At 39.0% G+C, this 17,788-nt stretch overlaps 1 protein-coding gene across 2 annotated transcripts in view; it reads right to left on the reverse strand.

Annotated features, from left to right (window-relative positions):
* The window catches only part of tesk2 (testis associated actin remodelling kinase 2), a 32,337-nt gene extending 14,893 nt beyond the window's left edge, over positions 1 to 17,444 (reverse strand). The window contains exons 1-5 of one of the 2 annotated variants that reach the window (XM_011486014.4): positions 17,254 to 17,444; positions 11,748 to 12,181; positions 11,119 to 11,241; positions 4,816 to 4,937; positions 1,919 to 1,967 (exon numbers count right to left, since the gene is read on the reverse strand). In XM_011486014.4, coding sequence (XP_011484316.1) covers positions 1,919 to 1,967; positions 4,816 to 4,937; positions 11,119 to 11,241; positions 11,748 to 11,864 — 411 coding nt within the window. In that variant the 5' untranslated portion in view covers positions 11,865 to 12,181; positions 17,254 to 17,444. Of the gene's footprint in view, positions 1 to 1,918; positions 1,968 to 4,815; positions 4,938 to 11,118; positions 11,242 to 11,747; positions 12,182 to 17,033 lie in introns of both variants that reach the window. The other variant, XM_011486015.4, reaches the window with a different exon arrangement.
* Between the last annotated feature and the right edge of the window lie 344 nt (positions 17,445 to 17,788).

Consider the following 17,788-nt stretch of genomic DNA (forward strand, 5'->3'; position numbering starts at 1 on the left):
AGACGGCGTACTATGTAGAGAACTGTGGAAATGAGAACCATATGTCAGATGGGAAATGTTGGGGAAGCTGCCCTGCTGCACTGTCTGTGCTCTAAGCTACGAGCCCTGAAAAGACGGAGACAAAGAATCCTTGTTTGGGGCTTGGAGCAGCTTCAAACAGCGGGATAATCCTGCCAGTGGTCATGACTTACCAGCAGCCCTGCTTAGGAAAGCAGCAGCGTTTCCTATGAGGTGCATTAAAATGATGCTCAGCAGAAAGGATGCAAGCCAACCCTCAAAGAATGATTGTTGTGTGACGCAGGACTACATTTCCGTGAATGCTGGTGTCTATCAAAGGTGCAACATTTTAGAACACACTGCCTGATTACATCAGGAACTGCCAAAAATATTTAAAGATTGGTTAAAAACCAAATAGACATGTACTCGTTTTTAAAATTATCTTTCGGGTTTATTATTTCTAGAGTTTTTTGTTGTAGAGCAATGGTCTCCAACCTTTTTGCGGGCGTAGACCGGATTAATGTCACGCAATGTTTTAACAAGAGTTTGCATTTTATATTTTATTTTAAAATTTAGTTTATTTAAAAACAAAAAAATTAGCTGATTTTCTTTTTCTACAGACGACAAAGTTTCAATGAAAACTTTTAAGACAGAAATATTTTTCCAAACTCCCAAAGGTTTGGTGGACTAGCAGCAGACGGTCTACTCTTTAGCATGTAGCGCAGCCTGAGCACACGCGTGTTTCTGCTTGAAATGCAGCGGGCATGGGGTCATGCAGGAACTTCATTCCAAGTTTCCTCTGAGCACAGCGTCATGATGGGGGTCAGGTAACAGAGTCCCATGGGCCTGCTCATGGCATCACTGCACAGCTTGGTAGTAACATAACACAGCACAGAGGCATCCGCTTACTCTGCTGCACATAAACCAACCACAGCGTCTGCCAACCTTTCTATGCGGCTCTCAAAAACCGTCTGTTTTCTCTCCAAGGCAACAAAACTCAGAAGAAATGCACAGTAAAGTAAAAAAAAAAGTTACATTTGGACTCTTCTTTAAGAGTATATCCCTGTTTCAGAGTGCAGGGAAACCATTTGCATATGAACAACATTTACTACATTCTGAACAAAAGTACAGTCAGTTTGTCTGTGCAAATTAGCAAAGACGCGCTATAAATACATATACTTTTTGAGTCTATATCTGAACACAATTATTCTGTGAGAAGCACGTTCATCCCAGCCTGCACTGAAGTGCATTTATTCCAACTTAAAGCAACAAAAAGCTCCAACGTTTAGTGTTAACCAGAGTGAATGAAACCATCAGCCAATTGAATGAAGCAAAACTCACACTTTTGACACAGCACAATCTGTTAAAATCCTTTCTAGCTTTTCTTTTGGTCTACTTTCCTGATGGATGGTATTTTTCTGAACCAGTTTCCTCTGATGACATGAGAAACAGGAAAGAAAAAACATCTATTTTCCTAAAGCCACTGCTTTGAATCTTTCATTTTCGTTTCACATTTTTAGATCCATAAGGTTGATCAAATATCTATTGGGCTTCAACTATAACATGTGTCCCATCTGCGTGTTGTGCTTTCATAGGATTGTTGTATCACACTAATGGTATCTTTCATTGAACAGAGAACCTGTTCCATTTTACTCCCACACTAACGTATACACATTCAGCTGAAGGACATTCAGTTCTAGATAAATATCCTCAATTACAGGGCTGTAAGTCGGCTCATAGATGGTGTGATGTTCACCAACAACAACTCCAGCAGCATGAAGGAAATGTGCTGACACCATAACTGCGCCGCTGTGCTGCCTGTAATCAGCACAGAGCTTTACAGCCGGTGTGTCATTAGTTTGTTCTGAGGCTTTCCGCTCTCATGGTTTGTGGGGGCTTTTTTTGTGTGTTTTCTACATACCTCTGTCAAAGCGTGAAGTTGACCTTCATGGACACACACTCCCTTAAACCTGCAAAAAGACAAATATCTGTCAGTATTTACAGACAACAGGAGCACATTTGATGGGACTTGTTTTAGTTTAAGCCAATAAATCGTTTGCAGTCTATAATCATTTGTTTATTTATGAATGACAAAAGTCACGTCAGGACATTTCACACGGGTTGTGGAGAATTTACATTCAAGAGGGTTTTAATCACGTGAATTCTCTTGGACGATGGGCCAGCAGATTCATTTATCTGAGCCTCATTCAACAAAGTTAGGAACTATTTCATTCTATTTAAGTTCATCACATTCTTTTTAATCCAACTTTAGTCTAACTAAGAACAACAGAATTCAGTGAAAACAGCATGAAAACTTCAGAGTCCAGGACTACAACTGAGCAAGACTGGGCAGGTGATTGCAGCCCCAGTGTGTGTTAACAGTGGGGTAATGACAGCCTGGCTGCTTTCCCCACATTCCTCACATTTCTCTTGCCTATCAATTTCCAGGCTTGATAAATATAATCACGGCCTTCCCGGTCTTGTGAGGAATTTTTGGATTTTATTTCTCTATAAAGTATCTTTAAAATACATTCAATGACAGTACTGCATTTATCCCTCTGAACTCTACACTGTAAAAAGGACCCTAGAAATAGGTAAAAAAAATCCCTTAAAATAAAATAAAAATCTTGAACTAATCTACATTTCTGCCAGTGGGGTAAGAAAATGGTCTCATCAGGAATTTGCATTTTAAGAAAACAGTTCTAGTTCCTAAGACATGTTTTCCAAAACCAAGATTATTTTGCAACAGTAAAAACTTTAGGATTATTTGTCTTGCAATAGAGAAAATCAGAGAACTTTTCTTGAAAACCTTCCATCTCTGCAGTGTATGACAGTGTGAGCATAACAGTGACAGAGGACTGCACTCCGTCAACCGCGGCGTCTGCGTGCTGCAGAGCAAAGACACAAACTGTCTGTGTTGAAGTGCTCATAACTCTGAAGGCAGTTAAAGGTCACAACTGTAGGTCCTTGGAGGATTTCAGCAAACAATGACCCCACAGTGGGTTCAACACAAAGACACCCACAACACACGAGAGATGCTTAACAAAGATGGCTTTGTAAACAATGTGTACGCGTGACTGTCCACACGCAAAAATATTTATTCATGTTTGTGTGTGTTCACTACACACACTCTCCCATCCAGAGGCTCTGAACATGTTTACTGTTGAAGTGAAAGGAAATCTGTTTAGTCCAAAATCTTTACTCTTTCTAAATTTATGTCGTCTCATTTGAGGTTTTATTCCTACCATCACATTGTTGTTATTAAATGCATTTCTCGAGTTTTACATTTGGTCCAAATGTGAGAATATTAGAAATAAAAGATATGAGTGGCGTTGTAAAGCCTGCAGGCGCCACCCGCCATCGCCACCCACCTTTGACCCAGCAGCCCTTCCTGAGCAGCCGCTACACGCCCCTCCCTCGCCGGCGTTCTGCACACCTGGTCTATTGCAACCCTCGTCCCACCCATTAACTGTATAAGAAACCTGGACTGAACAACTGTGATGTCACCCGTAGAAAATGCTTTAATTCCAGCTTCACCAAGTCACCATGTCAAACATTCCTTTTCACCAGGGGTGCGCACATTTTGAGTTCGGGGCCAGGGTCAAATAATTATGAAAACAATCTGCTCCTGGCCGTCCAGGACTGCTGCAGGACAGAAAAAAAAAGAACTCCAACAACCAGGAATTCAATTAAACTGCAGCACAGAAGGGACTGAAGGATTTGTGAGAGTTTGTTTGTTTTGTGATTAGCATTAAAACCAAACGCACCGTCGTCGTTCTAAGTTTAGATTCAGGGATGACGTGAAAAAGCTTTCTCCATCGCGCCTACAGGGTTGATGTTTATCGTGGGTTTCTAAACAAAACAGCTGACCGAAGCAAACGTGGTCCTGAGAAGCTGTTTATGTTTGCTCTATGAATGTAAACGTGTTATGGATGACAGTCAAAGACCACCCACTGAAACTAAACACACTGGGTGGAGTTGTAAACTGGAATTTAGAAGAGGAAAAAACAGAAAATTGGTAACACATCCGTGATTACTGAACAGGTAACAGTAAAGTACCTAGAGTGAATAAACAGTTTCTCAAAATGAATGGCTTCATGTGGATCTGGAAATGGCAGGAAATGACTTCTCATACTTAATTATGCCGTGTATTTGGATGTGGGTTTCCAAAATTAGATGCCAGACACCCTTAGCGTGCAGAAACGTTGGCGTTTGAACCAAAGAACCCATCTTAACCCTGCTTAAGTCTAAAGAAATTTGAGAGGAAGGAACAACTTAAAACAAAACGTCACGGCAGCTACAATGGTCTGGAGGAGTGTCCTGATTTCTACTAAAGACAAACCAGACGGGGACAAGCTTTTCTAAAAAGCTGACATGATTGTTCACAGCCTTCTTCTCCCCCATAGCAAAAAATGTCCTCGCTTTTTGCCTGAAGGCCTCTGGTGCGAGTCTAACAGAAGCTGGCGGTTTATGAAATCCATGGTTAATGGGCTCTGTGCTTGACACAGTTTTGAGCCGTCTCTAATGGAAACGGGTCAAAAGCATAGACTCAATAACCAGAGAGAGAAAAAAAACATGCATACAAAGGGAGAAACACACAAAAAACATTCAAATCAAGCTAAATGTTGTATTAAAAACAGTCAAATAAGAATAAATTAGGATGTTTACAGTTTTAAAAATGCAGTAGAGCTACAGATCTTTTCTGTGGTGTTTGGTCATCAGGATCATTAAATAGGTTTTCAAACTGCCTCCACTGGTGCTTTCCTAAAAAAATCATCCATTTCTAAATCTGCTACAGACAATAGATAGTTTCCACACCTGAGTATGTTGGGATGGCAGAGGCGGTTCATCAGTTGGACCTCTCTGAGCATGTTCGCTCTGTTGCTGCTGAGCTTGTTCATCTTCAAGGCCATCACCTGGTCTGACGCTCGATGTCGTACCTGCAACACAATAAAAGGCTTTCATAACCGTCATTACTAAATGGAAACACATTCATGATCCACACCATTACAACTAAATTCAAGATCCTGCAAAAACTACGAGGCTTTATACGCTTTCCATTTTTCTGTTTTGGTAGCTGGTGGATAAAATCCTAGCATGTGACTTTTAACTGCTGCACTGTCCATGTGAATAATACAAAACCGTGAGGCTTATGCAATAATAACAGAGGAAAAGAGAAGTTAAAATGAGGTCAGCCACCGCTGGACGGTGTCCGCTCAGAACGGCATAATCAATGCTTGTATTTTGTCTATGTGGATTTAAGTTCTCATCTTTGTCAGAGAGCTGGAGCGTCACCTCCCACGGTTGACTGAATCCTGTCGCAGTGCAGCTAAGGTGAAAGCAAACGCTGCCGACACATCACTGCGTTGGAACTCTGAAGCTCTTCAGGCTAACACGTCTGTATGAACAAGACACCAAAACATATCATCTCTTTACCAAACATGTAGTTCCAACAAAAAACAACATATGCAAGCTTTGTCTGCATGACGTGAATTTGTTCTTTGCCTGAAATATAACATATTTTTTAGAAGAAATTATTTGTGATACTTAATTGATCAATTCACAACAAATTAAAAACAGGAAGGAGTTTGCATGAATTCACACTTCATTTATTCATGTAGTCCTGCTCACGAGCAAATAGGAAATCATAACCTACATGACAGCATGCCAAAGGAATGAGCAGCCACACACAGACGCGTCTTTCTGTAAAGTCGTTTCCTGGAAGCAGAAACTCAATCGCACTGCAGATTTTTATCCCGTAAACCTTCAGAGTTTGATCTTTCAGATGAAGTTTTAGAGGAGAAGTTAGCACGAACTGCCGCTGCACACATCACAACTCTTCTTGCAGGGATGCAAATGCTTGACATGTAAAAAACACATCTTCTCTGACCGGATATCAAGTAGAAAAGTGTTACTAGCTAAAATATTATAATGCATAATAGAACAAATCATGAAACACAATTAGATCAAGCTTTTGTTAGTTAAGTCATTTTCTAACTTGAAATTGTATGAGTCCTAGACACACAATTCGTTTTGGCAAGAATTGTTCCGACGCAATGCATTGTGGTCTATATTTGCAGATCTAGTGACCATCGATGCACACTGGTTTTTTGCAGAGACTTCTGGAAAATCTCTAGGGCATTGGATTTTGGAATTGTAGATTCTGACAGCACTACAAAATGGCAAACGCACTATATAGTGCACTATATAGGGGTGAGGGTAGAATTCTGACAGATTGCCTTTATGCAGTCAAAATTTGTCTGCTCCACAAATAAATTTGGCTGCTGCATCCACTGATGATTGTATTTGTGTGTTGCGTAAAAATAAAACAAACTGAGCTGAATTCATAAGTAACAAGCTGTTTTAGCACACGTAACAGATATTAAAGTTTAATGAAGTTTCATTATCTTGAGGGGAGGTAATTTTTGGACCAAAAGACAAGGGGAGTAAACAGAATGTTAAGATCGCACAAGTGTTAAGAAGACTCAACAATCATTTTAGTAACACAAAGGGTCAGCTTCATGTTATTTAAGAAAGGTTTGCATTTTCTTCCTTTAGAACCGTCACTTAAACACAATGAACAGGTGTTATTTACAGCAAAACTGGGAATTGACAGCTGAGACCAAGTCAGAACAGACGGTCACAGTGCAGCAGCTTCTGTAAGTTGAAATTACACTAAAATTCAAATATGTACTAGGATGGTTTAACGTGAAATTAATAGGGGCGTAAAAAATCACGTAGTTGAACCTAACCATTTCGATACGGCAGCTCTCTCAGTGATGGTGAAGGATTCAACACACAAGGTTTCACACTTCCCATGAGTCTTAGTGGCTATAGGCGGGGCTAGCCCCCAGGTTGCCACTGTGTTAACTTTGCGCCGAGGCGGAAGTAATGTTAGCCGTGACTTTTCACCTCTATTAGGTGACGGACAGTAAGCATGTCAACATATGGCTAATGCAGACGCAAGGCCAGAGATGAGGACCTCCCCCCCCTCCCATCTCCTTACTCTCTCCTGTGTGGGGGGAACACTTTGGCTTTTTTGTCAGCATCCATGAAGGGAAAAGACAATTAGATAAGTCGAATGCTGTGTGTTGACATTGTTACACAAAGATAGTGTATAACACGGTAACACATATAATCTGTTAACGAACTTAAAACGGCATCAGAGACTGTAACAGTCGGGTGTACAAGAAAAAAAATGTGCAAGTTAAAATGTTTTTTTAGGCCAGTGTTAATATCCAAAGTTTTTGGTTCCTGGCAGCTAATAATTCTTCTTATTTTATTAAGCAGATATCCTACATAGGTCAATTTTATTTATTGTTGTGTAAAATCAATAAATGCATTTTGTAAGTAATTTTTTATGCCTTAGTATTTTGTACTGAAAAAAAGACAGAAAAAGAAAAGATAGATAAAACCTTATTAAGTTCAGGTGTCCGGCAGCAAAACACACACAATAAATAACAATTAAATAATAGTTCATAAAATAGCAGTTCATCTCAGGCAGATTTGTTAAACAGCAGTACCGAAACAAGCCCTATGAAACTCTGAATCGAACCGAATTGAGATTTTAGCGTATCGTTACACCATTAAAAATGATCTTTTTTTTTTTGCTTTGTTAATCTGCCTAATTTTTTTAATCAATTTCTTAGCTGTGCTCATCACATCACGCCACTCTGTTAAAGTCTAATGGTTTTAGTTGTTTTTGCTTTTCCTTGTTTCCATTTTCCTGTTCTTACATTGTATGGACTGCAGGTTAATTAGCTATTTTGCTATAACCTGGTACAACACATCTTTTCACATTTCATGTGATCAATGTTCCTTTGTGCACAGTCACTGTTGTAAATGAACAAAGTCTAAACTTCGCCTACATCTCCATCGGTTTCACGCACGCAAAACCCTTTGAACCTCATTCCAGTTCAAAGGACGGGAGCGTTTTCGGGGCGACGCTCCACTCCAGGGGAGCAGAAACAACAGATGGCCACTCCTCTAAAAGCCTCCTCCCCCACGTCCATCTATCCTCCTTCGACCCCCAATTCCTCACTCTTCACATCCCCCAACCTGCATGTGCTTCTGATCCACCTCAAAAAACCCTGCCGCTCGATCCTAATCATTGTCTGAAGGAGCCTTCTCTAAAGCTCTCCTACCACTCACCTCTGCTAAGATGAAAGCTGGAACCCTTCAAACTCTTCCCATTTTCCCACCCAAACTGCCAAACTGTCCTCTTCTCTAGAAACTCCTCTTCATCTGTCGCAGTCCTTGTCATTTCTATCTTTTAGACAAAACCTCCTTTCATCCCTCACTTTTCATCTTTTTTTCAACAAAGGTTCCAACCCATCAAAGGTCTTCTTCCTCTTTTTCCCTCTTAATTACGTTCCTCATTTTTTCCATTCACGTTCAGCCTGACTTCAGTTTTTTACGTGCTCTGGTCTCACCTTAATTTGCACTTTCAATTTAGAACCAGTTGGTTCTTTTCTTACAGGGAAAAACAGAAAAATGACAAGAATTTCCCATGAAAAACAGTGGAAACAGCATCAAATAGCAAGGTAGCATGTTACTGCTGAGAGGTTCCATGTGTGACGTCAGACTCAAAGGCACAATGTATAGACAAACAAAAAAATTCAACTTCAGTCTATTGTATTTTTCAGACTATAGTCACTCCGGAGTTAAAGTCCCAGCAGCCAAAAATACATAATAAAGAAAAAAATTATATCATATCATATAAATAAATTCCGCACTTTTGGGAGGAATTTATTTAACATCATACTGGACCAAAAACATACATTTTAAATAACAGTAATAGACTGAATATCTGTATTTAGCGCAACTAGTAAACAATTATTAAAGAACATGCTAACAAGACAACTAAACTCTTTATATCACTTTAAATTATTAAATCTATTGAACTAAATCTATTGTGACACTTTAGAACGATTCCACCGAGCTCGGTGTCAGACTGAGCAACACTTCTTCTGGGCTGCTGTCAGTAGCAAATACTGGTACACACACCTACAGCACCCTCTAGCAGTAGTTGGGATTTACTTCTTTAGAAATTGCATAATTCGCACCCAAATTATGAAAAAAAAATGTGATTACCGTATTTTCCGGACTATATGTCGCCCCTTTCTTTTTATAGTTTGACAAGGGGTGCGACTTATACTCCGCAGGGACTTATAGTCCGGAAAATATGGTAATACTCTGAAAAATACTATGGTAATTGGTATTCGCCAATATTTTTAAAAAAAAAAACGTTTTGTTTTTTTTATTTAAATTTAAAAAAAAAAAAGTGGGTCAAATGTTTACAGTTAATCACTATGTTTGCAGTGGATCACAAGTCACTTTTGCAGCTGTATTTATTGAATTTGAATGCTGTCATTTCTGAATGTCCTTCTTGCTGCCGGAGATAAGTGAATTTCCCCATCATGGGATACATAAAGTTATTTAATCTAATCTAAATAGTAGATAATAGGAATTCACTGAATATTTCTGCAGAATATTGGGAAAAAAAGTTATAGACGATCTTTGGAGGGAGGGAGTTCAAGTAAGGCCATATAATGGCATGTGATGCAATCAAAGTTTGGTCAATGAACGTGCATCACTGATCTTGCACCTTCTTTAAAATGTCGACAGTGAGGAAGTCTTTAAAGTAACTGAGAACACTAAAAGAACTGCAGGAAGACCTGCACCAAATTTTCAAGAGGAGGTTCAACTGCTTATACCTTTAGCTCCTTTGCATTACTATGCCATTTAAAAGCAAAACAACCGGAGACCTGGCAGTACTCCATCCGTGGCCGACATATTTGAAAAGACATAAAAGCTTGGATAGTGCCAAAGCAGACGGAATCACAAAGAAGGTAACAGAGTCCATGGCTGGAAGTGAGCAACCGTTTGGTGTTGTGGAAGAAATTGGCTTTCAGAGGCTTATGGTGTCTATTGAACCCTGTTCCACCATACTGAGCAGTTGGCATTTCTCAGATGTGTGGTTAGATGTAAATATTTACATGGCAAAAAAATTTAAGGTAGGCCATTTATGTGAGATTTAAAAACCATCAAAAAGCTCATATTGGGTTTTCAGTGACTATTCGGCCAAGCTTTTTCATTTTTATTCAGCTTCAGACGTAAATTTTCATCTTGGTACATCCCCACTGGACAACAAGTAAAAATTTAGTTTACATGCGTTCCAAACAAGGATGTGTTTAATCACTTACATAATTTACGGCATCATAAAGACAAACTGGTTTACAAGATCCTAAATGAGTGTTTATTTGTGCTTCTTTATTGCCAGCAAATAGTCAACTTTATACAATCCACAGCGGTTAAAATGAAAATGATAATCGACCTCAAACAGATTTCCTTTTCAAATACACTGACAGACGTGCCTTTTTAACAATCGCTCAAACATCTGCAGCTCTCAGATGCCGTCATTGAACCAGCAGTCATTCTATCCACAAGACGCAATGGAAAGGAAAGTCAACCTGCTCCATCAAACCACACAAGCTAATGTTAAATGGATGAACTGTACATTCAATGGTTTTTCACAGTGTGTTAAAGCGTTATAGGAGAGCTCCTCAAAGTCTTGTTGGCTGTTAAAATTCTATAAACTACAAAAAAAGAGCTTCAAGTTTTTTTTCCTAAACCGTAATTCTTTTATTATTTATTACTGGGTAAACTGTTTAATGATTTCTCTATAAGAAAAATAATAACAATGACCTAACCTCCGGGGGTTTGCCTTGAGGAGGTTTAGTATTGAGGCAATGTCTAAATCGACCTAGAAATGTCAAATGGAATAATAAGTAAAAGGATTTTGACCCACAAGGGATATCAATTTGACTGGATTATATCAAATGGAAAACTACTTCAGGTTCAACAAACACACTTCAGTCATTCAAGCATTACAGCTAGAGAGGAAGAGCTGCCTGACAACCGTCACGTTTAAGGAAAACACAAAGAACAGATTAAGATGTGAGGAAAATTTTAAACCACTCCAGGAAAGCTCTTGATTGATAGACGGAGGAAAGTGTGACCAAAAAATACATGACACACCGAAAACTAACAGTCTAAAGATGTAGTTCAAGATTGGCTTAAGAAGAGACCAAGAGGAGACACAATGTGATCTTCACCCACCTTGAAGACGTCAGAGAAGAATCCTGAGCCAATCCATTCACAAGTGAAGTCATCAAGGCGTGTTAGACAGGTAAAGGCACTGATGAGGGCTCTGTATGAGGAAGGACATACCCTGCCCCCCAGCTGAGGACAAAAGGACATCTTCAATTGATACGCATGATGACATGTTTAGATGGGATCAAGATGGTTCTCCTTTAAGTAACGAGGAAGATCTTTAGAGTCAGCTACACAGATAGTCATGGTCCAAACAAACAACAACTTTTCAGTACCTAATCTCTTACGTCTGTGATCGGAAACTACAAAAGTGATGATAAACTAATTAATAACTTTGTTAACAAAGATTCTAACTTTTTATACAAAGAATAACAATCTTTAGCTGTCATCTAGTCTGCCATCCGAGTGTAATACATCTCAAATTACAGACTAACACTTTGCCTTTTTAGTTTGGCAAAACAATACCTTACTAAAGTCCTCTTAGACACTGTTTCCTCCTGGTCAAATAACACCATGACTCAACTTTTTACTTCACTTATCACAGTTGTGTTTTACCAAAGCATAGTTTACTTCAAGTAAAGGTAAAGTTTCCAGAGTTTACCATTTTAGTAAACTGTTAAAGTGAAAATACTGACCTGAGATGGTGGGCCCATCTCCCCAGTTCCTACTCCTCCAACACCATCGCTGTCCTCACTGAGGAGTTCCGACCGTGAAGGGAAACCAGCGATGGAGTTGCGTTTATTCCGGTCCATGGCGATGTAGTACAAAGCAATGACAGTGAGGCTAATTTAGGCCTTTTTCTGTAAAGCAGCCACATGACAAGAGGACAGGATTGCCCTGATATTGCAGAGGAGTTTCGCAGCAGCACAGTGTGTAATCCGTGTCCTGGGAGTAAATATACATGGAAACATAGGCTGAAGCTTTGGGGTGTGCCTCTGGGTAAACTCTGGATGGACTCTGGATGTGACGCAAGATTATACTGGTCCACTTTCTCGTTGGACGCAATGGAAAAGTTCAGTTCGATGACAACTTTGCGTCATTCACAGAGGGATGTTGGGTCGTTGAAAACCTAAAGGAAGAAAAAATACATTTATTTTAACAAGTTTCAGTTTGTTATCTTCATCTTTTTTGAGATAGGATTGAACAGAGCAGTGTGCCAAATTTTATACACTAATGGACTGTAGAAAACAACTAAATCACCAAATCAAGTATTGCAATCAAATCAAAGCAACTGTAGCTGTGGTATAAGTCTCTCTTCAGTATTGACGAGACTATTGCTCAACAGGCTTAAATGTAATGGCTGTAATAGGGCCCGATTGTCCAATTATGGGAGATTAGCCAGGGAATAGCTCAGGTCCTGGTCTTTTTGCCATCTAAAACAAAGTCAGCAGGGTACAAAGGGAGCAGGAAAGCAAGCCCAGGACAAAAAATATTTTTGATACTTCTAAACAATGTGGCTTTCATGCATTTAAGGAATACCTTCTGTGAAAGGAAAATGTTTTATATGCAGAATGTGTCTAGAAAAGCAGCTCTCTCAAGTACTTCAGTAAAACAAAACCATCTTTTCAATACGACCATCAGTTATGTTTCATTTATAAAGACAGCTTGGATCAAGATCAGGGCACAGAAATGTCAGACAATGTTAAGCACTTTATTCCTAAGGCCACATCGCCAGCATGAATAAAAACGCATCACATTACGTAGGCATTGATTCACAACTGATTGTATAGAAAATATAGCAAAGCATAATACACACCACAGTGTTTTCAAATCCTCCAACCCACAAAGAGAAGACTGTCCATCAGAACAGCTGATGGGTGGAGAATGGGTAGTTTATTAATGTAACTGCTTGCATGGGACAACCGGACAGAAAACATATTTTGCTATGTTTCCCACTCGTTTTAACCCAAATGTACCTGGTTTCATTTGACTACCTTCATCCTCTTTAAAGAACACCCACAGCAGCATGACACAGGGACACTTCAGGAACAAAAGAGGCTTCCATGCAGGTGACGCATCATCAGAGGCGTCAAGGCTACCACCAGCGGGGCCTGATGCATCATCGCTTACATTAGAACAGCTGCTTTAACTGTTGAGGGGTTCATGCTGTGACTGCTTCCAAAACAACAACATACTCTTAAAACTCTTAATCGCAACATAAAATAAAAAACCTGAAAGCTTAGTTACACATAATAACCAAACAGAAATATTTAATTAATTTTTTTTCCAATCTTTTGTCTGCTATTAAAAACTGGATCTGATGGATGAAGAAAGTGAGAGATTTGATGTATTTTTGAGACTGTGGGAGTAATAAAGGCATTATTGTGAATTATAATAATTATTGTTGAGCCTTTTAGACGCTTGTTTTATGTGGTTCCTGCCAACATGTTTAAAAAGCTCATTGAGACTATAATTTTTCATAAGGTGAAGACTATCATTAGGAGCTTGGTGTTGTCTTTTTTCACAAACATCTACAAAACACACCTAACACTTTCTTGTCATCCCGTCATAAGATGTTCATTTGTGTGCATTGGGTGCAAAGTGCACAATTTCAAAAGTTTGACTTAGATCTTCATTTGATGTATTGTCAAAACTTTAGAATTATGTCCATTTCGTTTTTAGCCAACATTTTAAAAAAGTATTGTTTTCCAGGACATAGCTTCTTCATATGTCGAGAAAAATGCACAAGAACATTTTAAAAATTCCAAAAACACGAGTTTCTTTAAGGTGGGTCTTTAATCCAAATGTGTGTTTGGGGGAGCAGCAGTAAAGAGAGAGACAGTCACATCTAAATGACATGAAGAGGTCTGTGGTAGAGGTAAGATCAGGCCTTAAAAATGCAGCCCGACCTGACCCAGGCCCGCGGGCATTAAAGCCCAACCCAGCCCGAACCCGACCAATTAACTTGATTTACAGCCCGAGCTCGAAGCAAACTCGAAATTTCAATTTATCCCATAGTATTTTTGGCAGAAAAAAATGCCAGATTTCTTAAGGTTAAAATAATCTACATATTTTTATGATCATGATAAATGCATTTGCACAACGAAATAAAGCTGGAACACAGAATAAGAGGCCTGACAAAGAGAGTGAAAGAGAGATCTTGATGCGCACTCGCTTCATTATGCGGAGAAATACTGCAGCCCAGCGTCTGCACTTCCTGTTTAGTAGTAGTTATATAGCAATGACCTTACAGCGCCTTCTCTGTTTTAACCAAATTATTTATTTATAACAAGTATTCCTTAGTTTAGTATCCACACATCGTTTTAGTATTTTATAAACATATATTTAATAAAAAAGTCAGCGAGAGAGAAGCCCGGCCCGACCCGACCCGAATGTAATGATTGTCATTTTAGTCCCTGACGGGTTCTGACTCGGGCTTAAGATCTTACCTCTAGTCTGTGGTTGCAAAATGGCAACCTAAGTGTTGAGCCTAGGTCTGATTATGTTAAAAAGAAAAAAGGCAATTCTAAAAACAGAAATGACACTTCTCTTTGGGAAATACTGTACAACATCTGGAAGGTGTCTGCGATCACAGTCTATTTTAAAATCACTCTCTCTAATCAACTAACTGTCCTTTCTTGCCAGGCTGTAGGACTAAGTGCTGCTGCCCCTGCCTTAGACACTAAAGATGAGCTCTGCCCCAGCCAGTGCAGGGATGTGCGTGTCTGCCTAAAACTGGGCACAAAGCTAATGAACTACCCAAGTGCAAGTCAGCAAGAAGAAAATACAACTCCTTTAAACACAACAGCAATGAAAAAAGCTGGTCTGGATCCAAACACCCACATATGTGGTTGAGGCAGATTTCACTAAGAATACAACCCTTCCCACATCCACAGAAACTTCTAAAAGGATTCAAAGGGTTTTACAGCATATGGGGGATTGAAAGAACAAAAATGATGCTGAACAATTCTGCATTTGATTGAGAGCAGTCTTTCATCGTTTAAAATAACGTAAAAATCATGTAACATTCTCAGCTTGAATTAACACCAAAAGCTAAGCCAGAAGAAATCTGAGGCAAAGATCAAGAATTTTAAAACCATTTAATGCTGTGATTACGATGTTGTATTTTATACATTTATAAAGTAAGTGTTTAAATATGCATTTTATTGTATATGTATTTGTGCTTTTTTAACATAATAGCCAGGAGACTATATGAAAATGAACCTTTGGCTGATTCTGGCCTTACTAACTAAAAAAATAAACAAAAAACATACTTACTAAAAACTTACTTACTAAAAAAATTAAGATTATTCATGGTATAATCTTAATTTTTTATTATTATTATTATCATCATTTTTTTTATTTGCATGGTCTTCTTTTAAATAAAGAACTGTTATTACCATCACCATCATCAATATCATCATCATCTGGGGCTTCGGAAAACATATCATTTTAAACGTCAATTAATTACTAAAAAAATGTTTTATGGGTAATGGCTTCTTCCGTACCATAAAAAAAAAAAAAAAAAACACTGAATATATTTTGAAAACCTTCTAACATTAGCATCAGTCAAAAGGCCATCACTATAAGATTTGATCCTACAGTGACCCAGACCCAGCATGCACCAACCAGACCTCTCTGCTCGTCTGGATCTGGACTTTTGTTAGTTCCTAGAATCCAAACCAAACATGGAGAAGCTGCATTCACCTTCTATGCTCCACAGATCAGGAACAAGACTTCCAAAAAGGCTTATATCAATTGAAACTTTTTTTTTTAATCCAGGTAAAAGACTCATTTGTTCTCAGCTGCCTTTAGTTTGTTTATATTCAAAGGTTTACTGTTGCTTTAAGCTGACTTATAATGCAGTTCTTTTTCAGGTTCTTTAATTTTTTACTATGATGATCACATGTTCTTCTAATGTTTTATAAAAAGCATTTTGAATTGTCTTTGTAGACGAAATGTCCTATGCAAATAAACTTGCCTTGTTTTGTTAAATCCTTCTAATATAGTTATTAAACTGGGAGTGTTCTGCAGTCAAAATGACAACAATACAGCATGAAACGTCATGGAAATGTCAACCAAGTCCCTGTTGGCAAAGACCCCAAAAACATGCAGCACTTTCTCCTAAAAAACATGTGCTTTTTTTATAATATGACAATGCTGAAACTAAACTTCTAAAACTAAACTACACCCAGACCCTCTGCAATCACGACTATATATATTTGCTTCTGAACCAAACCCTGCCGTCTCTACATTCAAAGGGTTTGGAATCAAAACACCACACTAAAGGAGCTGCGTGGAAAGGGGGAGGCATTTTCAAAGGCCACTTTTTTTAGGACTGTAAAAATGTGGCCTGTTGCTACTGCAAAACAGATGGAGAAACACAAGTGCAGCCCGAGGCCAAATGTTTTACCAGCGGTTCCACACACCCAACAACATCCAGCTGTCTGCAGCAGATTATAGGCTAATACAACAAGGCAACAATAAATCAGATGGTAAGTGATTTTATAATGATAGGCTGCAGCAAACATTTTCATACCATTGTCCTCTGCTAATTCTTTTTTCTTGTTTTGCACACTTTATAATCACGAGAAGCGATTTGTAATTAATTTTCAACACTGTAACAACACCATGATTTTCTTTTGTGCAAATTTTGGGGGTTATTTGTTCTTTTTTATCTGACTTTTTCCCTCTCAAAAAGACTGAAAACAGCTTTCATCAAAAATGATACCAAGCACTCATTCAGCAAGACCAAAACTCTTATCTGTCCACAATCTTTTTGTGGTAAACTACCAAGAATACCAATCATTCTTTAAGGCTTTGAAAGTGATGAACACATTGAGGACAGAGTCTCCACAGAGGAAAAACCTGCCCTTATTTAACAAATAAACAAATGCTTGTTTGATGAGTGCGACACTCGGGGGGGAGGGGGGTAGTTACACTATGAGAGTTCACTCCTGTTAAAAGTTCCGCTGACTCACCTGTTTTTTTTTATTTTTTAGGAATTCCTTAGGGAGTTTACGAAAACACTCCGAGCGGAGTCCCAAGCCTCTCCCGGGAGGCTAAAGCCACAACCGCGCAGCTAGCCTCGGACGAGCGACCGGGCCAGTTTGTCAACAAAACTCGAACGAACGAAGCCACAAGCTAACAGGCATTAGCCAGAGATCCAACAAACGCGCACCAAACAAACGAGTTTCTCACCACGACGGCCGGAAAGTCCAAAAACCCCCGACGGCTGAATTGTTGACGGTAAACCGAGTCCCAGTCGGAGGTCCCGGCGGAGCGCCGTCACTGTTTATTTTAGCGCAGCCCGTGATGATATTTCACACGACTGTTGCTGTTTGACAGCTCCGTCGACTTTCATCCAGCTACTCCCCTGACCCCGCCCACATTTGACTGGCAATTATTTTAGCCAATCAGATCGCTCGACTGTGGGTGTGCTGTTTGTGCTTCAAGAATCTCAACAGAGTACGATTAAAACAATCTAAATGACTACTCACACTACATTATTATCATCATTTAAATGAGAAGAAAACAATTTTTTATCGTTTTTGATGCAGTTAAAGGAAAGGATAAAATAAAATAGAAATGGAACATGATTAAGAAACAAAGCTCCTTAGAGTCATGTTAGACCACTTGTCAAACTCAAGGCCCGGGGGCCAAATGTGGCCCTCCATGTCCTTTTATGTGGCCCGCAAGAGCATAAAGGTTTTTAATCTCTTAAAATAAAAATAAA

The sequence above is a fragment of the Oryzias latipes genome, chromosome 17 (assembly GCF_053564925.1).
Source record: "Oryzias latipes strain Hd-rR chromosome 17, Olatipes_Hd-rR_3.1".
NCBI classification, from domain to species: Eukaryota; Metazoa; Chordata; class Actinopteri; order Beloniformes; family Adrianichthyidae; genus Oryzias; species Oryzias latipes.